This window comes from Neodiprion virginianus, chromosome 5 (genome assembly GCF_021901495.1).
Source record: "Neodiprion virginianus isolate iyNeoVirg1 chromosome 5, iyNeoVirg1.1, whole genome shotgun sequence".
In the NCBI taxonomy this organism is placed as follows: Eukaryota; Metazoa; Arthropoda; class Insecta; order Hymenoptera; family Diprionidae; genus Neodiprion; species Neodiprion virginianus.
The window spans coordinates 998,142-1,021,900 of NC_060881.1; the positions used below are offsets into that span (position 1 = coordinate 998,142).

General features: G+C 40.4%; 3 protein-coding genes and 2 long non-coding RNA genes across 9 annotated transcripts in view; 1 reads left to right on the forward strand and 4 right to left on the reverse strand.

The window, feature by feature from the left end:
- Positions 1-886: 886 nt before the first annotated feature.
- LOC124304374 (uncharacterized) lies at positions 887-1,653 on the reverse strand. 3 transcript variants are annotated; one of them, XM_046762481.1, is made up of 3 exons: positions 1,525-1,653; positions 1,246-1,378; positions 887-1,171 (listed from the first exon to the last, which is right to left on the reverse strand). In XM_046762481.1, the coding sequence occupies exons 1-3, from the start codon at positions 1,608-1,610 to the stop codon at positions 1,025-1,027; spliced, it is 366 nt and encodes a 121-aa protein (XP_046618437.1). In that variant the 5' UTR covers positions 1,611-1,653; the 3' UTR covers positions 887-1,024. The 3 variants fall into 3 exon arrangements, with proteins under 3 accessions (XP_046618437.1, XP_046618436.1, XP_046618435.1); XM_046762480.1 differs by having other exon boundaries at positions 887-1,150; positions 1,246-1,429; positions 1,525-1,650; XM_046762479.1 differs by having other exon boundaries at positions 1,246-1,429; positions 1,525-1,650.
- Positions 1,654-3,744: 2,091 nt separating this feature from the next.
- Positions 3,745-9,968, reverse strand: LOC124304433 (zinc finger protein 62 homolog). Of its 2 annotated transcripts, none has more exons than XM_046762679.1 (4): positions 9,681-9,968; positions 8,257-8,400; positions 8,050-8,151; positions 3,745-7,831 (listed from the first exon to the last, which is right to left on the reverse strand). In XM_046762679.1, the coding sequence occupies exons 1-4, from the start codon at positions 9,822-9,824 to the stop codon at positions 4,082-4,084; spliced, it is 4,140 nt and encodes a 1,379-aa protein (XP_046618635.1). In that variant the 5' UTR covers positions 9,825-9,968; the 3' UTR covers positions 3,745-4,081. The 2 variants fall into 2 exon arrangements, with proteins under 2 accessions (XP_046618635.1, XP_046618636.1); XM_046762680.1 differs by having other exon boundaries at positions 8,050-8,084; positions 9,681-9,817.
- Positions 9,969-9,982: 14 nt separating this feature from the next.
- The window catches only part of LOC124304437 (uncharacterized), an 82,098-nt gene continuing 68,321 nt past the window's right edge, over positions 9,983-23,759 (forward strand). The window contains exons 1-2 of the long non-coding RNA XR_006908187.1: positions 9,983-10,248; positions 14,120-14,289. This is a non-coding gene — a long non-coding RNA (uncharacterized LOC124304437). The remainder of the gene's footprint in view (positions 10,249-14,119; positions 14,290-23,759) is intronic.
- Positions 11,256-23,759, reverse strand: part of LOC124304434 (ras-related protein Rab-37-like) — a 55,270-nt gene continuing 42,766 nt past the window's right edge. The window contains exons 1-6 of one of the 2 annotated variants that reach the window (XM_046762682.1): positions 19,712-19,989; positions 16,494-16,604; positions 15,106-15,214; positions 14,161-14,271; positions 13,379-13,520; positions 11,256-12,863 (exon numbers count right to left, since the gene is read on the reverse strand). In XM_046762682.1, the coding sequence (XP_046618638.1) occupies positions 12,746-12,863; positions 13,379-13,520; positions 14,161-14,271; positions 15,106-15,214; positions 16,494-16,604; positions 19,712-19,906 (786 nt within the window). In that variant the 5' untranslated portion in view covers positions 19,907-19,989 and the 3' untranslated portion in view covers positions 11,256-12,745. Of the gene's footprint in view, positions 12,864-13,378; positions 13,521-14,160; positions 14,272-15,105; positions 15,215-16,493; positions 16,605-19,711; positions 19,990-23,759 lie in introns of those variants that run through there. The other variant, XM_046762681.1, reaches the window with a different exon arrangement.
- The window catches only part of LOC124304438 (uncharacterized), a 28,407-nt gene continuing 24,696 nt past the window's right edge, over positions 20,049-23,759 (reverse strand). The window contains exon 3 of the long non-coding RNA XR_006908188.1: positions 20,049-20,107. This is a non-coding gene — a long non-coding RNA (uncharacterized LOC124304438). The remainder of the gene's footprint in view (positions 20,108-23,759) is intronic.

Here is a 23,759-nt window from a genome sequence, read left to right on the forward strand (position 1 = left end):
CGATAGTTAATAAATTCGGATTTTGCAAAACTATCACGTTAATTTTATCAGCGGTGCCGCATTACGCATGTTCAGTAATATGACGCGATATAAGTCAGAAAGTTTGTACAACCTAATTATTTCGAATTTTATAATGAATCGTGAACGATACACTATTGATTATAGATTGTTACTGATTTCGTACCCTTTTTTCGTATCGTCGAATACTTTTTCCCCACACAAACAATTTACCAAACCGTGCTTGCCGTTACAAATCAGCCGCGACGCCTTGAACTCTGCAACCGGCGATACGTTACAGGCATCATATTGCATGACGGAGGCGCAGAATTTCGATTACCAATCATACTTCAGGCCGACGTGCGATTAAATTTGAAAACTAAATCATCTACCTATTATACTTCTAGATGTCCGTACGACGGAGTAATATATTCTGTTACGTGAATCTAATTCATCGATCCTAACGATCACAAACTTAGATTTGAAAGTTTGTTCGTTCGGCTCGAGTTATTAGGCTAACGTATATTCACTGCAGCTGGTGTAATACACTTATACCAAGTATTTCCGGCCGCCGGATATGAACGTGGATCAGAAATTTCCGACGATTTTATTGTAAGAAGAGAAAAAATTAAAAACACTCGGATTCAGCTGGAAGTGCAGAGTGAAAGTTTAATCTGTTGCGAACAATTCAGTACGTCGCAGTAAGTACATCTCAAAAGAAGATCACTAATTGCTTCGACAGATTAAATGACAACGAATGCAATTAAATTTTTTTCTTTTATCCAAGATAATTAAATTATAAGATAATAACAATTTTGTCCGAAAGATCGGGTATTCTGATTTAATCTATAGAGACGTCAAAATACATATAATTATAGACAGGAGGATGGTTTTACAGTTTGGCTGTATTTTCGCACAGATATTAAAATTCGGTGGGTTGTTTCACGGTTGCGTACGGTTGTGCAATTTCTTTTTTTTTTTTTCTTTTTCCACAAGGCATGTGCATTACACGGTCGCTTAGGCTAGTCTACGACTGAGTTTGCGCTACGTTTCCAAGTAGGCCACGATAAGCTCCGACGAGGACACGTAGTTCCTGATCTGTCGGAGTAAACGAGGCAATCGTTCTGAGTCGTGCCTTGGCTTCTTCTAGATCCTGTAAATTCAAACACGTGCTCTTAAAATTCAACATTAACCGTTCATTGCTTATAAAAACATAGTAAATACCGTAGACTTAGTTGCTGTACCCACTTTTATGAACTCTTGATTTCGAACTCTCGATTCGGCAGAATCAATACGGCCAAATATCGTAGCAGAATTATTAATTTCCAAATTACACGTGTCTCCGTTATCACCGAGCGTCCTCTTGAAACGTTTATCTGTGCTGAACGATTCGCAAAGATTATCCGAAACATTACGAGATTTATAACGACGTCTTCTCTTCGTATGACATAAGAAAAAGTATAGAAGCGGCGAAAATTGCAGTGCCAAAAATATCATCCATATTATGTATTGTAATAAATATTTTACCTCTCTTTGATCTTCATCTCCAATTCCCGTTCCGCTCTCAAATAATTGTCAAGGATATCACGGATCGACGAGTCTTGGGAATACATCTCAATATATTATCGGGAGCGTGTAAGTTTACCAATTATAATACCACAATCTTATTGGTTTTCAATGATAATAAATACTTCGTTGTGATAATCCAATTGTACAGAGTTAGGCATTTGTTTGGAAGTATGGTTACGATGGAAACAAATAATCGATAACCATTAAGCCAACAGGTGGTCTGCAAAATGGCCTTTAAGATTACTCTGCCTTTTCCAAAATATCGAACAGGATACTCGTTAACGGAATAAACTGAATCTACTAAATTTCGGTGCTTAAAGTGATTGTAAGAATTTTTAATATCAATGCTTGAATTTAAATGAAGTTACACTTTTACCCTTCTTCCATTACAATGACGTAGATGATCTGTATGTATACTTCCCTCGAAGTTCTAATGCAGCTTCCTGAAACGCTCGCTTTTGCTTAGGAAATTCGAAGGATCTCGCGTTAGAATTGAATTAGAAGAATTAGGGAATTGTGACGGTGGTGAGTTAAAGAAAGCACAATAGAGAGGTAATGAAAATTATATTAATTTCATTTATTTTTTTTTTTTTGTTCTTTCATGTTTTTTTTTTTTTTTTTTTAACTAAGACATTACATATTTTTATTTATTATACACGCTCCATTCACGTAGGAATAAAAATGCGTCCTCGGTAACTAATATTATTGATGTAGCTGTCCCGAAAACACATTTTGTTATCTTAAGCTACCATATAACTCAGTTTTACCTATATATAGTCAAATGTCACCTCGTGTTCTTGATGGCGGGTAACTGAGAACATTGTAGAATTTAAAAATTTTTTTTCTCTTCAACGATACAACATTATGTAAACTGTTTCGGACTGTCGGCTTCACACAGTGATGCAAAATAATTCGCACGTATTCGCTAGCTGCTGCATAACATATGTATACGTATATGCATAACATGTAAACCCGACGTTACGTACATCGAACATCAGTTTTTACTTTTGTTTTTATTTTTGTACAGTATTAGTATAGGTATAGTTCGGGTGATAAAAATGCATGTTGGATTAAATTTTTTTTTTCGCTTTTGGAAACTATATCTCTTACGTATAACAATTATACTATAACGTTAACGTAAAGATCGTCAATCAATATTCGTTCCACTCTCCAGGCTTATATTATGTATGATAAATCATTAAAAAGGAAAACCTGAATTAACGATAAAAACAACCGAGAAAAAAAACACAAGTACAAAATAAACGAAATAGTGTTTATAATAATTTCGTTTGATCAATTAAGTGAAATTTATTCAAGACTTATTACTCCCGAACCGAAAATAAATATTTATCGGTTATCGCATTTATAGGGTCTACATACATAGGTATACGATTGGCAATGCCTGACGGGATTCAGTTTTGCCGTTATTATGCTATGTATATACAATTTTTTGTTTGTTAACATTAGCCAAATATAATTATATGCCGCAAGCACATGAATAATTGCCGAAATCGCTATGAAATGATTAAGACCGATCAGTGACCATATGATATGATACGCTTCATTTTGATGCTACATTCAATGGTCAAGTCGTGGCGAATATTTTCGTACATCAAAGAATGCTTGCAACTCATATGTATATTAAGTATGACACTTGTATCGTACCGCGGTAAATACATCGACAATTATGATTACTGACAATAACAACAAAAAATTGAATACTAGTCTCGTTCCAACGTTCTGTCATAAATATTTCCTTGTAAAATAATACAATACAGTGTGCGAAGTTGAAGTATCGTCGAGTAAGTATTTCGGTACTATTTTGTTTTTCGTGCACGCTTGCATCCATTCCCAATTACTTACGACTCTCCAGGATTTAATTTCGTTATAGCCGATCAAGTTAAATTACGCTGATAGAATATTTCCACTTTATTTGCCGGTAAAATTATAATCGATTATCGTATGCATGTAATAAAGTATACGCCGCAAAACGCCCCTTGTGAATTACATTTTTCTTGACGACACAGACGAGAATGAAAAACATATCACATCGGCAGTCAGTAGATTGCTATCGTTCGTACGAGTTAACATTGTGTTACAGCTGTACAAAAGTTTAATATAACAACAAACGAGGCTGAATAATAAGATGAATATTGTATACATTATATGTTGTATACATTATATACCGTAAATGAACGCTCATTTGTGCGGTATAACAACTGCCAATAGACAGGCAGTGATGACAATTTTCAAATGACGAACATCTCTACGTTATATGAAACTGTAAAGAAACTTCACGACTCGACAGTAAATTGAGTTGCGATTTGCGTTGTCTGTAGAACAATGAAGGGGGAAAAAGCAGACGTCGGTGATGAGCACGGATTGACACAAGAGACTTGTGGGAGGCCGATATCGCGTTTTGGGAACAAGGCGAAGCAGACACAAACCCAGAGTGTTGTTTCAAAATTTATACTACTGCAAAATAAGGTAATGATACGTTATGTCAATGTTGAAATTATTCATGACGCACGGAATGAAGTTTCACGCTGTGAACTTTAAGACCTTTCTTCGTTTCAAATGTCTTGTTACACAAGCCACACTTGAACGGAACTGTTACGTCCGGTTCAAGAGGTTGTTCAGGGATTCCCTGTATTTCGGTGAACAGTTTGGACTTGTTATCCTGCATAAGATCATACTCTTCGGGATGCTGTCGGTTAAGGTGAATGAATACAGCTGGCCGGGAACGGAATATTCGGGTACAAATGTTGCAGCTGAAGGTATCGGTAGAGTGTTTTTGCATGTGATTTTTCAACCCGACGCCCGAGTTGAATTTCAGATTGCAGATAGCGCAGGTATTCTTCAGTGAAGCATGTTTGTGAACAGCGGACCTGTGGAGCTTAAGATTGAGGGCGGCCGGGAACGTCTTGCCGCATATATTGCACCGAAAATTTTTCGTAACGTCCGTCGCAGCGGTAGCCGCGAGGCTTTGTTTCTTTACGGAGAGCACTTCTGCCCGGCTTGTTATCTCCTTCGGATGAGCGATCTGCCTGTGCTTGTAAAAAAGGCTTTTCCCAAGGAAGGACTTGTGGCAAATGCTGCAGTTCACCATCTTCTTCGTTCTCCAGGCGACGGGAAGACCGACGTTTGACTTTACGGACAGATGTTTTGGCGGATCGACCTCAGCCGAAGGGGCATTTTCTTCGGTCGACGCTATTCTTCGACGTTTTAGGCGAGGACTGTATGTTTCTTGCTCCCTAAACGGACAAGTCTTTTCCACATGAAAACGCAGTCCGACCTCGGAGATATAATACTTCAAGCACAGCTCGCACTTAAAGTCGGACTTCTCGAGAACAGAGCGTTTCTTGCGTTCGGCTGGGTTTACAAAGTGACGGAGTTTGTGCTTGCGGAGTTTCATCGAACTGCCAAATGTCTTGTGACAGACGTTGCAAGGAAATTGGGTAATCGATGGTTTCTTGGCAAGCGATTGAAACTTGACAGTAGCGGCAGTGCTGACTTTGTGAAGTTTTTTATGTCTCAGCAAGCTCTTTCGCGACGTGTAAAAATTGCCACAGACATCGCACGGATGAGTCCTCAGGTCCGTGGGCGAGAAGTACCTTTTTCTCTGCAATCCATTTTTCGTGTCACTCAATATTGGGTTTTCCATATGCCATTCCAAGTGCCTCTCCAGACTGGGTCTATCTGGCAAGATGTGAGTGCACAGTTCGCACTGTAGGTCGCTAGTTGTGTAATCTTTCTCGCTCTTATTACGGGCACAGTGAACGTCCCAAAGGTGTTTTCTCAGTTCTGTTACGTCACTGAACTTGTTGTCGCAGACCTGACACTGCAATTGAGGAGCGGGCTTCGCCGGCGGTGAATTTGGAAACGATTTACGCGCTCTTGCTGGCCTCTGTGTCAATTCTATCGGATTATCAAAATTCTCGAGGGATCGCGACGACATCAAAGTACTATTGCGGTTGACGGCAGCTAAGTCTTCGGTCAGTCGACGTGATCTACGCGCGTGCCATCCCCGATGAATTTTACAAGATAGATCTTCTTTGAACTGTCTACCGCATATGTCGCATTCGTACGGCGCTTTTGCTACATGGGCATGGACCGTCTCGTAGTGTAAATTCAAATTAGTCCTGCTAATAAATGTTTGAGGACAAACGGAGCATTTTATGGGCGAAGAAAACCCTTTGTGTTCCATCCTCACATGATATTCGTAAGAATTTTTCTTGGTAAATACCTTGTTGCATTCTACGCATTTTCGTCGCCTTTTGCTATTTCTATGTACATTCGCTGTGTGCCTCCTCAGATTGGCTAAACTTGAGAACCTCTTTTGGCAAATCTTGCATGTTGTTTCTTCGTCGTCAGCTTCCGAGCCTCGCGAACCCTCCGTCAAGTTAAAGTCCTTCGTGTCTTCGGTTCCTTCGTACTCTATGTAGGAAGTGTGCGCGCTTTGTTCTGCGGGATCTTCTATTCCATGATCCTTCATGTGAACTTCCAGCGCCCCAGCGCTACTGAACATGCTACGGCAAATAACGCAAGAATATATCTTCACTTTTAAATGGAGATTTCGGTGCTCCCCAAGCTCCGTTCTAGTAGGAAATTCTTGACCGCATAGCGCGCAGCTGTACTTTTGCCGACTGATTCTGGATTCGTTTGCATGTACTTCAGCTTCGAAATCGTTCCAATCTTTTAATGGACTTTCAAAGCTGGTCGAAGATCTTCTGTTGTCTCCGCTGCCTTGTGGATCGTCCATTCTTATATGATTTTCGTGATGAGTCAGGAAATCGGTAGCTGAATCAAAAGATTTTCGGCACTTTGCACATATAATGTCAGTTGTATTGTGCAACGTTGCAAGGTGGCTTGAAAACTTTTTGAACACAAGGAAAGTCATACCGCAGTGCACACACGCGTAAGAAGTTCTAGCATTGACCGGAAGGCGAGCACACAGTTCACGATGCTCCAATAAATTTCGCTTGTGTTTGTAAATCATACCGCAGTAATTGCAGGGGTTATTATATACAGGGTCTCCATTTTGATAGGGAGCAGGCAAGCCTAGACCTGCCCAGGACCAGCCGGTAGATGGGGACGAACCGTCTCTGTTGCTTATCTTTGCAGGCATTTTATTGGAAGAAGTCGGTGTAGCGTTTGCCTGTTGTTCGTCAGAATGTTGAGAGGTCAAGTGGTGTAACAATTCCTTTCTATTCTCCACAGACTTGGAGCACATATTGCAGGTGAAATGTTTTTCTAAACCGGACTTGGGCTCGACTATTGCAATTTTCATTGCACATTCAAACGAGGTGTAGCAATGATCTTTGTAGATCGAACGATCCGGAAATTGCGTGAGACAAGCTACGCAGGTGAATGGACGAAGGTCCGGCAGATGCTGCCTCAAGTGATTCAGTGTTGTGCGTCGGTCGGGGAAAACCTGTTTACAGGAGTAACAAGAGTAGGTTTTTAACTGACCAATTATATTCTGTTGTACTTGAGAGAGCGGTGTATCTGAATTTTTATCCATGTTGTCTATCTCGTCCTCTACATCTTCGATCATCTCTTCGTCTACGTCCCTGCGGTAACTGTTTATCCCCACCGTGGCGCTGCTCTCTTCTGGAATACTATCAACTGTTTCATCTTGAGGATTATTCCTATTAAGTCTAATCTGATCTTGAAACGACGCAGATGGAGATTTTTTAAAGATTTGTTTCTGCTTTAGAACATTTTTCAACCCCATTTTGTTGTCCCTTTGTTCAGAATCAGAGACAGCAGAATGAAATCTTTCCATGTGTTTGGTGTATGAATATTTGGAGTGCAGGTTTATTTGGCAATAGACGCATTTCTTTGTGAACCTCTGTTTGTTTCTCAAATGGGTGTGTGGTCCTCTCTTTGCTTTCCTCTTTGTTCTGAAGGTTACAGAAGTGGATCTCTGTGTCGAATCAGCCTCCATCACTCTGTCTTTTTCTGTACAATTCATCGCTACGGGGTTAGGCAAAATGTCACCGCCTGTTACAGATTCGATTTCCAAGGTAGAATCGTATTCGTCCTCGGCTAGTGGTTCTTCCTTCACCTCCACCGTACAATATGGTTTTGAATTTGTTTGGTACTTTTCAGATTCCTGAAGCAGGCCTGATGGAGAAGTTGACAGAGCAAAACTTCGGGTTCTTCGCCTCCATAAGGTTTCACTTTTCAATGATTTCTCCGCATCTTTCCCCAGTCGAATTGTTTGCTCATTCGTTATTTTTAGCGCCATTACGCCGTCATTCTTGTTAAACATAATAAAATAATTTATGAAAACTAACGACAAGAACGGTTGAGTAATCACTAATTTTAACTACTATATTCAAGAGAAATTGTCTGTTGGTGATTGAACGTGCTACATATCGTTTCATTACAAATACGTTCAGCAAATTTGTTTGACATGTGAGTTTCGTACGGTGTAAGACAGTTAAAGTTCATTTCATCGAACTTTAGGATACTCACTTGGATTTCTTGGTGTTCAGGTGTTCCGTGCAGTTCTGTTATGGAGACATTATGATCAGTATCAAATTCCAAATCAATTGGCTCCTGCTTTATGGTTACACCCTGTCCAAATAGACAAAATAATACATTTATCATTGATCGAAGATGATTTTTATTTACCACGTTGGACCGTATTCGTAGCGTAATGCGCAGAGAAAAAGCTCCTACCGTCTGGACCCCTATCTGCTGCATTTGCCACTGATGCAATTTGTCTTGGGCCTTGAGACACGATTCTCTGTAACTGTGCCATTGATTCACGTTTTTGATGCACAACCGACATATCAGAGTTGACAATTTGTCGGACGATGAGACCTGTAACAAATTTCCCCCTTGACATGTACATATTTTTCAACTCCTTTCCAGCAATCAAATGTATAAATCAACGTAAGACTTTCGTTGACTGTGTTCATTCTTCTCTTTGAAATCCAGAGTTCGTCAAGCTGTTACGCATTCAAGGCGAGAAAGGTAGTACAGTTGAAGGGCGGAGTATATAACACCACGTTAAAAAAGAAAATTGCGCCTCATGATTATGTTTCCAATATTGATTGAATCTAGCAATACTCAAATGAAAATATATAACTATTTTTCAATTTTATATGCTTTTACATTATGGCTACCGGTAAAAACTAATTGGTTCATAGGTCAAGTCTAACTTGAACGAAATGGAGTCTTTGACGTGGCATTAGACTGACCAGTGACTGAGTGATTCAATCATTTTCCACAAAGTCTAGAATTTCTAGACTTTTCAGTGAGATAGCCAGTATTTGCCAGTCATAATGGAGGAAAATTCAACAGCCCCGATTATGTTATCGACTGGCTCAGCTCTACGAGAACTTATACACTTGTCTTTTAGATCAAGTGAAACAGGGTTTAGAAGAATGAGAACCCTTAATTATTCTCCACACGTTTATCAACAAAGTACGTATAAAGCCTATACTAACAATTGAGCAATTTGAAAAGTTCAGACATGTTTGCACAACAGTTTGGGATGCAATTAGGAAGAAAGAGTTTCTAAGCGTTCTTAGATTGCGAAAGGACTTGGTTTGATCGAGTTGGTGCTTGAACACGACGTCACATCACCGGCATGTTCATTCTGTGTTACATTTCTCTTTCAAACATGTAGTAGCTAGCTATATTCACTGTACGGATGTCGCAGCGACAGAAGCCTGTCGAGTGTGTCTCGCTTTGAAAAGCATCACGCATATCGTGGATAAGGAAATAAAGGTAAAATATTCTCTCAGCAGTCTCTTCTTTTTGCAACAGACTGAAGTTGGTACCCCTTGGCACTCTGGATCCCTGACTGGCGCAAGGATCACCCCCTGTGCTTGAAAAACCTGTGTAACCTACCGAAGCAGGGTGATAGGGAGATGCTTGCTCGGACTTCCAAGTATCGAGTGGCTGAAGGGGCGTCGCATTGTTTAACTGGATTGGACATAACCTCGAAATACGTCTGGGCTTGACTCCGGCTGAAGAAACGGCGTCGTTGATCAAGGGAGGAAAATCGGGCGGGATAAACGGATGGGAAATAATGCGAGCGCGAGAGGGACGCGAATGAATATGGGGCTAGTTGGAATCGGTGAGTGTAAACAAACCTCAATAGCTAGGCAGGCTTGTATCTTGAAAGATAGCGGCACCGACGAATCATCCCCCTCGAAAATCGACGACCTAGGTTCGTCAGCGGACAAACAGAGCCTGCAGACGTTTTCGACGTTCGGTGTTGAGGCCGCATCGTCCATCGTTTTCGATCGTTAATTCTCACCAGCGATCTTCGTATCCAATATGATTTTCAGATAAAAAGACACATTGTAACGCGCTCTAGGTTACGACCCGACCGTTTTGTTTAGGAGTCGACATTCGAACAATCGAACGTTCCCGTTCCGGCCGTTCCTCCGTCCAGCCTTTGCCACTAGTCTCAATCAAGCCATTCGCACCGCCGGCAGTCGGACCACGGAATCGGACAGCCTCTCTCTTTCTCCTTCCCCGTTATTCACTCGCCAACTCTTCACGTGTTGACATGCGCACCGAGGGTGAATCGGCAGGTCTCGATTTTCCACCTCCCAGAGACGCCGCAGGACGCACCGATGATCGCGACCCGTGTTCATTCCCTTTTCTGCCAAAGCCTTCGGCGGGAACTTCATTTTACAAGAGTTCAACCCTTGGGTAAGGATCAGTACGTCTGTTTTGATTATTCGCATTTCTATTTTTTCGAAAACAATATCCTCGCGTCGTCAACAAGGACGAACGCAGCCCGACCTTATCGATATATTTTCAGTCTTATAATTTGTAGTTCCGCGCTGTTCGACAGTTTCAACCCTCATTTTATAGTCGCTAAATGACGTTGCATATCTTGGTGACGAGTTTTGAGACCCTAGGACGCATAAAACGAAACATAACACGATCAGGAGTTCTTTTGATATTTCCTCGATTTTTTGCAACTCGTGACCGTTCGTCTGTGCAATAATTAAACCTGTTTACTTCTGCATTGTCAACATGTGTCCGAGTTAAAGTTCAAATTCTTGCCAAAGAATGTAAATCTTTTGTTACATTTTGATATTCGATGAATTGGCGTCTAATTCTTGACTAAAATAATTAGTTTGAGACGTAAAGATGCGGGCTCGTCGTATACGCCGTTTTGTAGGCAGCCGGGGATTGGTTTAACATGTCTCCTAATACCACTGATGTTAAACGTATTTCGCACCTAATAATCAACGGTAAGAGAATGTCGGTAACAGACTGTACTTGGCCATTACAAAGCTAGGCATTGATTATACGATTACTTTAATGTGGATATAAAAATACACCCGAGCTGAGAGTTGTCTCATCCTTCCAATGTGTTCATCCTCAACCAACGCAATATTAATTCGCTGAGCAGGCATATGTGTGTCGCATTATCCTCGGCTTCCGTTATGGTAAATACGGATTGCCTACCATCGCTTGTTTCCATCGGCACACGTTTTAGCTACCAAAACTAACCGCGAGATGGCGCGTGCGATGTTTTTACCGGTGGCGGCGCCAGGTGGCGTCGAATATCTTCATACCGATCGTCGATTGTTATAACAAACACTTCGTTTGTTTGAAGCTGAGTTGAGCCGGATTCGACGATAAATTCCAGAACTTTAACAGCCTCAGGATTGAAAAGGGTAAAATACGTTTCATGTAACATCATTTATTTCATATACATCTTCGTTTCATGTCCAGACACCGTAAATTTTCCAATAATATTTAACTTAGTATCATACATAATACTATATATATTTATTCATTGATCCAATTTTGTCTTTACAAGAATACGCACAGAAATTTTCACATCACATAATTCGTATTATATTTTTGTATATACCTATATATATATATTTACATGCTGCATTATAGTAACATGTTTCATGTACACATTTCGAAATCTACAATATTCTACGTTCTGCATTTCCTTTCATTTATTATGCACATGTACATACAGTAGCTATGCATCTACTTAATTCGGTAATATCGCGCCTAAGAAATAAATGTTCATACTTATGGCTATACAGTTACGTAAACCGTTTATAATATATATATATATATATATATGCTTCACTCGCCCGAGTCGTCATAAATGTGCATTGTATGTGTACATATTTACACATACGTATATGTATATTATAAAATTAACAAACTTGGCAAATTCGTGAACCGAATCCCTCCTGCGGGGAAACTCCTTTGTGACGACTAAGTGGATTTATAATGCTTGCGTAAGAATTATTCGTTTTAATGGTATAAATAACGTGGGAATCTCAATGTTCGGTGCGCAGTGAGACGTTATTATCTGTGCTAAGGCTATTCGGTTCGTATTCCGTCGTTGTAAAAATTTGTGAACGTAATTACGTATAATAATATTCGAAAAGATGGATTATTGAAGAGAAAAAAAAACAAAAAAATCATCGTATCTATACAATTCTCGATATAAATATTACAATCCAAATATATTCTCGTATCGCTGTTTAAATATTTATGCATATAATATGTCTATAATAATTGTACGTAGTATTCGTGAGTGGAAGTGGAGAGAAAATATTGGCTGAAATGCAGGAATCTGAACCTAAATACGTGACGGTATAATTATTTCTATACAATCGTCGATATTCTAAATAGTTCAGAATCGGAAAAATAATCACCTTGGCTCGGACCGCTCTGCGATAATTACATATCTACAAATTAAAGTGTGTGCCCAATATTTATTCGTCAATCCATACACCTTAAAACTCGTCACATCACCAAAGACGTGAAACAACAGATATCCTCTATGTAGAACAAGCATTTACCCAAAAGTATAATGTAATCAATAACTAAAATTATTCGTCGTTGGTTGAATTTTCGAATTCGTATTTCGACTTTATGTGTGTATATATATAAAATGATTGAAACGATACGAGGAATCGAACAGACTGCACAGTACAAATAATTATAGAGAAGATTTTGCAAACTGTGATATAATAGTTATCAGCATTGCAGGTTGATTTTGGCGATTAATTCGCCTACACGCGACGATATTGCGATTGGTTAAGGAGGGGGAGGGGGGACATTTCCAAAGAAAGCAGCTGCCGTTCGTTTTAAGTTTACATACTAAAATTGCGGTGAATCGATGAGGCTGCGGGTTTATAAGTTTGTACGTTTACCGCGCTCACGTGGTAAGACAATTACTACCGAGACACGTATTACGCTGAGATTGCTGCCTGACGTAGTCCTGAACGTTGAAACGAGTTTCGTCGGGGTTTCCGCTCTTCTTGGCTTTCAGCTCCCTGAAACATTCAGGAAATTTCACGGCGGTGTGACGGTACGAGAAAGCACAAATTAGCTTTTCCCACGAAAGTAAATATATCTGAGAGCAGTTCGTTTTCACCATATTTTGATAGTTAGCGACGTTGTCGTAACGATTCGTATTCCGGGTGAGGAAAAACCGTTAATTCGTGATTATTGAATTGTTTGAAATTCGGCAAATCGTATAATAAAACAAAACGTACCGATATATCTTAAAATCTTCGTACAATGTTTCGTTAAGACGAAACGTCACTAATTTTAATCTCCTTTATTTTCCACGATTACACACCGACTGGGTCATGAACGTGCAGTTCTAGAAAACCGAATGATTCGGAACTTTATTTATTAAATATATCACGTATACTCGAATCAGCGCCTATATACCTACATTGGCTGAATTTTGGTATCTAAATCAAAAATCGCGTTGCACCGTTTCATCGATTTACGTAACAATATTTCCCCGCAGTTTGTATCTATATTTATATTAATAATTCACCTTGCGACCGCGGTAAAAGCCAACTCAACGTTCAACCCCGTCTTCGCCGAGGTCTCCATAAAGGGTACTCGATATTCCCGGGATAACCTTTCGCCATCTTCACGCCTCACCGCTCGCTCAGCTCCGCAGTCCGATTTGTTACCTGCAGGAATTGAGTGGGGGTAAAAATAGAGAAAGATGAAAAAATCGAAGGACCGCAATACCGAATTATTAAAGAGGCGGAAACTCGGTGTATAGAATTTTGAAATGTTGGAAGTCGAAGTATTGGAGAAGTGAAAGAATAGTAAGGAATGACAAACTCTAGAATCGGCAGAACTTCTCTCGATAATATAGAATCGTATATTATAGATCATCGATTTTGCCGTTCTATGTTTTGACCTTTCCGCATTCCGTCTTTCTGTATTTCGACTTTCGATATTTTCAATTTTCTATAATTGGACTGTCGATATTCCCGTTCTTCTATCAATCGGCAATTCTAGTTTTTTACCTCTACTCCAGGAATTCAACTTCCAAGGATAAGATGAAAATAAGAAAAACATGAGTACAAAAATTCAAAAACTAAAAAAATAATGCACGAATAGTGGTGAGAAAACGACGATCGATCCAATTTCTCATCGTTAATTATTCCAGGGTTACTATAATCGAGGTCATCTGTATGTAAATGTACATCGTAGCATAATACGCGTATTATCACGCGTCCATTAGAAAAAATAATAACTTTCGATCGAATTCCTGCTACAGGTCTTGGAGTCTTATTTTACCGGAAAAGAACTTCATCCTACCCAGCAGCATGATGACGACGTCATCGTGGGCGTATTCCCGGATCTCGCCTAGCCAGGCCCTGATGTTATCGAAGCTCGTTTTGTTGGTGACGTCGTAGAGAAGGAGCAATGCTGAAAGGAGAATTATCGGTGAGTTTTAGTCACCAAATTTGCGAACGATTTGATTTTCTACACGACGTTCTGAGCTTATATATGTATACATTTTTACAACGATCGAAGTTTCGTCGTTTATTATCGTATGTAAGGCCAAATTATGCAGCTCCGCGATTATAACGGGTATCATACAACCCGAATATGTATATTCATTCCGCGGAGGATTAATTAAATTCACGAACGCTTAATTGCTACGACGCGGTGTCAACGATGCGGGGTTAATACCGAATTCTCTAACGATACGACATACATGCAACGTACCCTCGTTGAAAGTGATAATTAACGCCGTTATTATACATCGCGAAACGTCAATTAGCCAACGATTTTAACACATCCCCCCTCCACGACACGTCGTTGTAATTAGATTCCATGGGATAATTATCCGTATAGACGCGGTGTTTTACACACGCGCACCTGTGCTTGTACTTGTCGCGACAAAAACAAGGGGGATAAGAAAAGAGAGGGAGAGAAAGGAGGAGAAAGCTCTGAGGAACAACGCGAACGAGTTCAGCTGCAAATCCGAGAGCATCAGCGCCTAGCCAGCCGGTTCGTTAGTCGCTAATTTAAAGCATCTCATTGGAATAACATTTTCTCCGCGCCGAGCGATTGCAGGATTAAATACATAATGCTATGTGCAAAGTGCATCCCGAAGAGAATTGCACAATCTCCGATTGTAGAATAATTCCACGGCGGTGCGAGTTTCGCATTAAATTTACTAACGTTGTTGTCGTGTGCCTGTTGTAGAAATTTATACCACAATATTATCGTACTGCAAATGCGTGATTATCATACCGTGCGCGTCTCTGTAATAGGCGTGTGTTACACTCCGAAATCTTTCCTGTCCAGCGGTGTCCCATATCTGAAGTTTCACTCGCATTCCGTCCACCGTGACAACTTTGTTCTACAAGAATAAAAAGAAAATCGATAATAACTAGTTTTTTAAATCATCGCTATATCGTAATTTGTCTATTATCTATTCAGCGTAAATCAGTAATAAATGATTTATTGTTACGATTTATATGCTCATTATATACACAGTTCACAGTCAATTGCGTTGAATAGAAAAATTATTTTTGCATTTCAATTAATGCAACGCGAGTATCAGTTATGTATTCTTGTCTCGACTTTTCGCCACATACGTAGGTACAATAATATAACGATATAGGTATGTACCTACGTCATATATAACGGCGGGATGATCAATATATAGAAAAATGTAGAGCGAGCGAGCGAGCGATGCATTCTTTCGATATAATAAGGCACGTAACAGACTCCAAAACCTGCGTGTAGACTGTTAAAAATTTTACACTGTATTGGAAGTAACAGGGAATTCACCATACATTTACCGTTTATCCAATTTAAAAATAAAAAAAATTTAGTAAATTTAAATGATCTCTTCTTTCGTTTTTCCTACAAATTTAAGTAAAATTCAACATCATTTTCGTCGCATAAATTTTAGAGAATTACGTTACTATCGCAATTAACGTCGCTGCACCGAATTTAATTTGCAAGTGTAAACGTGTAGTAGATTAGCAATAATTTTTAACAGTGTAGGTAAGTTCAGGAGATTACGTTCGTACGTTCGGTGTCTCGAGTCGCGTCATCCGCATGGCATTCGGATGTTGTTCGGCTCCGTAGTCGTCTTACCTACATACCTATAATGCACCAGTGTAATGTCACACCGTGCACACCGCGCTAGTCATCCTGGCGTGACTTAAGGTGTTTAAGCATACACCGAACCAGGCAAGTTACACGTGTGTGCCTGCAATTTGTACACGTCGTCGCGACACAGTTCACCTTTTTAGAGACGCCGGCGATCCATCGCAGCGTGCATGATACGCTGAAACTTCTTTCACGGTGCTTCGGGCATCGCAAGACCTAGCCAAGGTAGACGGACTGTGAACTCAACGCGACGTCGACCCTTCTGTGTTATAAAAAGCTCGCGGTTCGTGTAATCCTCCTTTTTAACCTCGCGAATCTACTCGCTCCTTCGGATTATGCGAGTATAAGGTTGTTTAAAAACTTTCAGATGATGTTTAGAGTGAAGCGCGTATGCGGAAAGGGGATCTTAACTCCCTACGTAACCTGCTTGCAGTGTTTTCAACTTTGGTAGACTCGTTATAGAGCCGGTTAAGGATAGATCGAATGTTAGACACAGAGGTTGGGATTTTTCCGCTCACCCTGAAATCGATTCCGACCGTCGACAAGAAGTTTCCACAGAGAAAATGTCCCTCGCGAAACCGTAGCAGGAGACACGTTTTTCCAACGCCGCTGTCGCCCAGTAACATCACCTGTGTAATCGTGCTGATCAAGGATAGATCAATGGGGGTTATACGATAGAAAATCGATGCTTCGCAACTTACGAATAACGGGGGTTGAATTGACGCGACTCGCGTTGTTTCAGAGATTTCAAATTTTTTTTTGACCTATAAACGTAGCGACCTCCGCGTTCGAATGATTCGAGTCATCCTTCTCAGTATTACACATTTTTCAACTCAATATTTTGGCCCGAATTTTGTCACTCGTCGGTTTTTTGGGTCGCTGATCGCGAATCTGAAGTCTGAATTTGATAATCTTTAAATCCAAGATGGCGGATTAAATGTGGCGGATGTAGAATCGAAAAACTGTATGAAAATTCGATGATTCTGTTCGAAATTCTTGTTACTCGGGGGTTTTTTGGTTCGCTGATCGCGAATCTGAACTAAAAATTTGATAATTTCTCAATCCAAGATGTAAGTAAACTGCGACACGGCTAGAAGATGGAAATGTCATAGGTGGAACGCTGAGCGTCCCACCGCAACCGTAAGGGTATGCCATGTTGTACCTCTTGTAAGACGTATGCGTACAAGGGTGAAGATCGGCGGTTATTGCCGGCTTTTTTGACGGACCGTTTCGCCGTGATAAACCGCTCTCCTCCGTCCGGCGGGAGGTGAGGAGCTGATTGATTGGTTATTGGATTATCGCTCTATGGCCCCTCCTCTCTCCACGTGCTCGAGCAGGCCGAAGATACGCCTATCGAGTTCCCCGGGGTAAGGCAGCTCTGAAACGGCCCCGCATCGCTTACTCGGAGGAAACTGACGACCTTCTTGATTCGTCGTAAATCACCGTGCATTCGAGGCGACGGAGCGATTAGGCTTATCGCTAATTCTCATTAACTCTGATCGCGCGCGGCACGTTGAATTCCGACCGAACGACTTCCGTCTGAAGATTGTACACTGCGTGTAATGTCTGCGTGTGTCTCGTCTTTGACGAGATCGTTCTATCTTGACTGCCGAATACCGTGTAACTCGAATTCTCTCCGTATCCAATTTCACGCGTACTTGACGATCCTGAAGTTATGTCAGCACCTACCTATGAATTATAAATAAAAATGTAATATCAGGGTTCGTAGGCGCAGGAAAATTCTGGGGAACTGGGAAAACTCAGGGAACTTCGAATATATAATGCTGAAATTTTAAGTCTGTCGAAGAAATAAGCTCCTTCTTATTTATGAAAGGAAAACATTGCACATAAAATTTTACGTCGTCGCCACCGCTTCATACATTCTATGTATACCTACTACTTAATACCAAAACCTTCGTTCATTTTTTTCTTACGCAAAATCGTTTGGACGGTAAGTTGGTTACTAGGTAATATTGAAGGTATTATTAGTACGAGTGTGTAAAGAAATTTTGATTAATCAACGGCGTATTTCACGAAAGGTTACTGTAAAAATCATATTTTTCGGTTGGAGTACCTGCGGAAAATTCGGGGAATTCCAGATTCGAAAAATCGTACGAACCCTGAATATTGTAACTGTTTCTGAAAAATGATACGGTTATCATTTTCGAAACTAAATATACCTCCTCGGATGTATGGAGATATACAGCCGCTTCGACGAGAAGATAACCTTTCACACTCTTGTATATGTTAATTTTTTGTCATCGTTCTTTAGTTTATGGTCCGATTTTATCTATATTTACATATGTGTACCCAATCATTTGGTCGCGCAGAGGTCGATACGCTTCCGGTCATTTACCTACATTAATCGTATACCTAATCGTTTTTAATCTCTGAATTTATGCGGCGGGATCGTTACTTTTTTATCGCGTGCATTTTTGTCAAATTTACAAATTTAAAAATTTTGTTTGTATATCAAGGAGCCATTCACGCTCGACGTAGTCATAAATTCAACATCAGTCGCAAATCGATAAGGAACTTGAATTACTGACAGTCGAATGTTCTTTTAAAAAACAAAGAATTAATCCGGAGTGACGTGACAAGAATAAAATTATTAGAAATCACCGCAAACTTGCGATAAGCATTCATTAACAATCTATTGATTTATGTTTTATCATACAATTATATATTTTTTTTCATCGTTCTAGGAGGTATCCAGTAATTTGTTGTGCAATTTCTTGTTTGTAGTTCTATCTGATCTAGAATTAATCACTGAGAAACGCCCAGAACGTTCGGAAATTATTGAAAACGAATGTACATAACTAAGCACGTTTGAAATCAATGAAAATCGCGCGATGCGTTATAAAAATTAATAGAAATCGCTGAACATTATGCAATCATACTAATTAATTTAATTTCCAAGTAAATGGCCTCGTGGATAATTTAAGTATTCCCATACAAGTTGACGAAGTTATAATTAGACTGAATGCATGGAAAAAAAATAACAGTAAAGAAACTGTTTTTTGGCAACTTTACCGCAACATCGTCCCCGTGAAACGTGAGTGGCAGGGTGGCGACGGGCATGGAAAATCGAAAAAACTGAGAATCCAATCAGGGAATTTCGTCAATCGTGAAATGCTCGGGAAAGTGCGTTGTTCTAGCGGAGAAAAAAAAAAATTTCTCCCTCCCCTCCCCCGTCAATCTCTCAGAATTGTTCTTCGTTATGCGCTGTAATAAACATTTCGCTGTAAACTTTTTACAGACTATAAGATTTCGCGTCAATCTTACCGCTACCTAATTAAGCATTAGTATTTATCAATGTCCATGATAATGTTGGACAACTAATTGGATTAATGTGTCTGAAACGATTCAAACAATTATACAAAAGAGAAAAAAAAATCTGTAAAAGTAGAAATCGAAAAATACTGTTCTAAAAAATAAAATACAACGAACAAGCGTACGCGGTGAAATTTTGTAAATTGCCGAAGAGAAAAAAAACAAAAAATCGTTCAACGAAACACAAAAAATTTCTCACCGATAACAAACCTAGGCAGCGTTTAAATTTGACCATTGGTAATAATATTGGTGAAAATTTGATGAAAAAGTAATCGAATCTCGCTTTGAGAAAAATCGTCGCCACCCTGAAAGCGGCAAAGACGCGAAAGCTACGGGGGTTGGAAGAGGTGGCGAGGGGAGTTGAGGAGGGGCAGGAAGGAGGAAGGCGACGGGGCGTCAGGACCTTCCAGTGAAAATGGCAGGTTTCCTGCAGCGATGCCCTGCCGGAGTTCGGGCTCTGCTTAGAGGCGGCGGCGGCGGCGGCGGCGGCGGCGGCGAGGCTGGTGGGGGACAAAGCGGGACTTTCGCTCCCTCCGCGAAGCGTTCTGGAAGTCGAGACCCGGCGCACATGGCGCACCTCTTCCTCCTGCGCCTTCATGCGTCCCCGATCCAACGAGCACCAGATTTCTCTTCTTCTTCTCGACCACTCCTTGTCGTCTTTTCCCCCAATTACTTACCGTTCCCCCGTTTGCGGGGTCAGTAAACTCCTGAATTGCACGCTACGAGGACCGACGTTCTCGCTGTCGAGGCTTGCGCGAAACGCCGCCGCTCCACCAACGACGACGACGACGTCGCGACGCTGTCGGAACAAACCGCGTCACATGACCGATTATTTATTGTTGTTCGCAACTTTGTGCCACTTTCGTTCGGGGATCGGAACCGCGATCGGTTAGGGGGGACATTCACTCGTCGACTCGACTGTTACTCGATTTAAAATCATTCCGTCACGATTCTCGCAGGATTCTATTCCGTGTACTTGAACGATTTTTATACCGATAGGTTGCGCACTAGGGTCGTTCATTTTTTTACTTTTTTTCTTTTACAAGTTACCACTCGAAAAATTTGCCCCTCCAAAAGATAAAAGTAAAAAAAATAACCTCCTTATTTTATATCTACATTCTTTTCTTTTATGCAGTACAAGCGATTTCAGATAAATGAATGGCCCCCAGCCTTGAACGGTAATGTGTATAAGCGATACATGTACATGTAGAACCTATAAACGGAAATTACGACTATCTGTAATGCGGCGGTAATTATTCACCGTTGAAAGTCCACGTAAACGTGCTTTTTGTCATCTGTTCTCGGAATATGTCCGGAAAACGTCACGTTTAAAGAATTTGAACGACGTTACACGGCAAAGAAATGAGATACCTAATAAGTGAAAATAAATCAAAAATTCCGTGTAATCATCTCGGTTGCTATAAATTTTAACGTCGACAATTTACTGTAGAAGGTACTTATATTTTGACTATTGTTAGGGGTACGAATTTCTAAAAATCGCTGTTTATGGAGAAGCCAGTCATGCGATTCAGCACGTACGGTTTATATAAGCTTGCTGTTGCTTATCATGGACACATGATATATAAGCATATACTAAACGATTCATTACGAATTCCGAGTAGAGCAGGAATAAATTTTTTCAATGCATAGCTGTTATTCATGATTTCAGGTTACGTTGCAGTATCAATACTTTAATTAGTTGCCGACAAAATTTTCATATTTTCTCATTTATTCTCACTTCTGTTTTCTTTTCATTTTCGAAGAAATATACATGTGTTTGCGACTTTATCGAGAAACAATTAAGCAGCTGTGTGTTACGCATATACGTAAGCATTAATCAAACAGCGTGGTTGATTCGCTTTGCCGCGATTTCCGTTCTATAATTAGCCGCGTTCAGCCGGATGGCAATGCCTCGCTCAAATATATTATACACATTGATATATTACACGTGCATGCGAACTTTGGAGGTTTGGATTTATCCTACAGGATTATGGGTATCAAACGCAATCGGGTGCTCGGCAGTTTCTGTTTCACATCAATTACGGACATCGTTCTGTCAGGCATAAACAACTAGGCATATCTATGCATATATATATTTATATATATACATAACAGTCCGCATGCATCGTAACACATATAATTATTTTACGCGCTAAAGCGTGATAATACTACAATATGCAAACAATTGCGGGTAACATGATTGAAATTTGATTTTCGAATCAACGTTATAACACTTCAGCCGCCCCGCACCATTAATTCTATTCCCACATTCCAAAAATATTAAATCAAGGCGAATCATTGTTTATTTCGTTTATTTATTTGCCTGGATTTAAGAGGCGCGTCAAAAATTCACGAACGCCTGTGAAATTTGAAAAACTATAATATATCAAGATTGTTACACCTGAAAGTTGAATTTCATCATTCTCTATTTTCTCCAATTTCGTCTCGCGGGTCTTTGAACCGATCGTTACGAACGCAGCGTAACCAAACCTAACCTAACCCGAAACGAAGCCCGTAATTTCCTCGAACATCGCGTCGTTTCGACCACCCGATTGCTAGCGCCATTAGAGACTCGCGGCCGCGCTTAGAACCAACCGTAACTCTGCTGTTAATCCTGCGCAGTACGCGCTGCGCTACGTTTATAACCTATACACACAGACGCGCTGACGCATGACGCAATACGCGGCCGTCTTTCGCTGTGCGCGCAAAGCGTGCTACGCCATACGTATACGATATCGCTCACGTAACGCGCGCGAAATACACGACAAGCTTATAAGATACGCAATTCGTATCGCGCATCTGCATATCGCGTATAATTTTCGTATACACCGGACAGATCGGTTTGTCAGGGTATTAAATCGAAATTTATTATTCTATCGGATTATAGATTTTCAGAATATTTCCCCAAACGGCATTGAATTGGTTTTTATATTTTACTATGGCTATCATTTTTCTAAATCAATGATTCAAACGCGGAAGCGATATTGATTCTCATTTTTCTGACGTAGCTACTGTTTTTGGTGTATAGTATTTTATAGAATAGTATATAATTTGTCTGCGGACAGCATTTACAGCTCTTTGTGTCGATTTTTCTTCGTTTTAAGTCTCCTAACGCGTTATCCGCGAATTGCGCGCGTCCTAACGCATCTTTGATTATAGATAGATACGTAAAAACATCCAACCTGCGACTAATTGATTGATTGACGCTAAGACTGAGCGGAGAAAGAAGAAACAGGCGATGAATGTTAATATCGCAAAGCATTTGTAGAAAAAATTCTTAAAATGTCAGCTATCATCGAAATCGATACAATTATTCAAATCTCCCGCGCACCGTTTCGCAATTGCGCCATATCTTTTTTTTTTTACACCTCTTCGGATTCATACAAGGGTGCAGCTGGTAGTAAAACGTTCCATTCACGCGGTAGGGGTAAAAACTTGGAAATATCAATATCGCAAATGATCGATATATCGTAAAGAAAATAACGAAATATGAATTGTTCGAATTCTTGATCATTGAAGTCGCTACCGATCAGTAGTCGTTCTAATACTAATCGATGACACTTTCGAAAAAGAGAATTTCGAACGATTTGATTCTCAACCCAAATTTCGACATATCGGCCATTCCAAATATCGATCCTTCCAATTTTGTACCCCCACCCGATTCCCGCAACAGCTTCGGGGCAGTATATAAAAAGGAAGTTGTTTCTTTTTTTCCTTCTGGGACATTGAAACCCCGAGGACATGACGAGGCTTTGTGTTAGGACACTGACATCGCTGCTCGGCTCTGCAGCCAGCTTACACCCACTTTGCTCATGTTCGCTATCGCGCGGCGTCGGCACGTGACACTCGGTTAAACCGATGGCGCGATACTCGGTGACGTCACGTTCCCTACAACAAATCGCAATTGCTCCCGCTCTCAATTCTAACCTAGCAGAGACCACAACCTCGATCGTATATGTATAACAGCTACAACGTTCGCCTAATACCTACGTCTAACTACATATTACCCGGTTTTTATCGCGTCGCTTTATAAATTCCTTACTCTAGAGCATTGAATGGGCCTCTTTGTATCGTTTCATTGCTGCGTTCCTCGCTTCTCGTTAAACCCTCCGAACCAACGTACAAACCTCCACGAATCATTCTCGTATCTGTGAAAACGATTCTTGTATCTCCTATTTTCAATTATCGTTATTATTAATAATATTATAGCCACCACGGTTTATCGGCCATGCAATAAATAGGAACGTTGTAAAAATTCCTCCGACGTAGAATGGACGTTACGTAGTTCATGGAAATGGGAATCGATGAGTGTATGAGATGCGGATTTTTGCGTGTAAGTCGTGCATCTGTGTGAGCAGCCAACCCGCGGTCGGCTCGGTCGGTCAGATTATTTAGAAGTTCTGTTAGACTAGGAACCGGATGTCTTTATGTAACCGGGACAAAAACCTGCG

What these genes read in the sequence shown, in the direction of transcription:
- LOC124304374 (XM_046762479.1), bottom strand. Translation starts at nt 1,610, where the DNA reads ATGTATTCCCAAGACTCGTCGATCCGTGATATCCTTGACAATTATTTG. An exon ending in GAGATGAAGATCAAAGAGAG is followed by an intron (nt 1,430 to 1,524) that starts GTAAAATATTTA and finishes TACGAAGAGAAG; the next exon opens with ACGTCGTTATAAATCTCGTA. An exon ending in GAAATCAAGAGTTCATAAAA is followed by an intron (nt 1,172 to 1,245) that starts GTGGGTACAGCA and finishes TTGAATTTTAAG; the next exon opens with AGCACGTGTTTGAATTTACA.
- LOC124304433 (XM_046762679.1), bottom strand. Translation starts at nt 9,824, where the DNA reads ATGGACGATGCGGCCTCAACACCGAACGTCGAAAACGTCTGCAGGCTC. An exon ending in AAGCCTGCCTAGCTATTGAG is followed by an intron (nt 8,401 to 9,680) that starts GTTTGTTTACAC and finishes AATTTGTTACAG; the next exon opens with GTCTCATCGTCCGACAAATT. An exon ending in CTGAACACCAAGAAATCCAA is followed by an intron (nt 7,832 to 8,049) that starts GTGAGTATCCTA and finishes ATGTTTAACAAG; the next exon opens with AATGACGGCGTAATGGCGCT.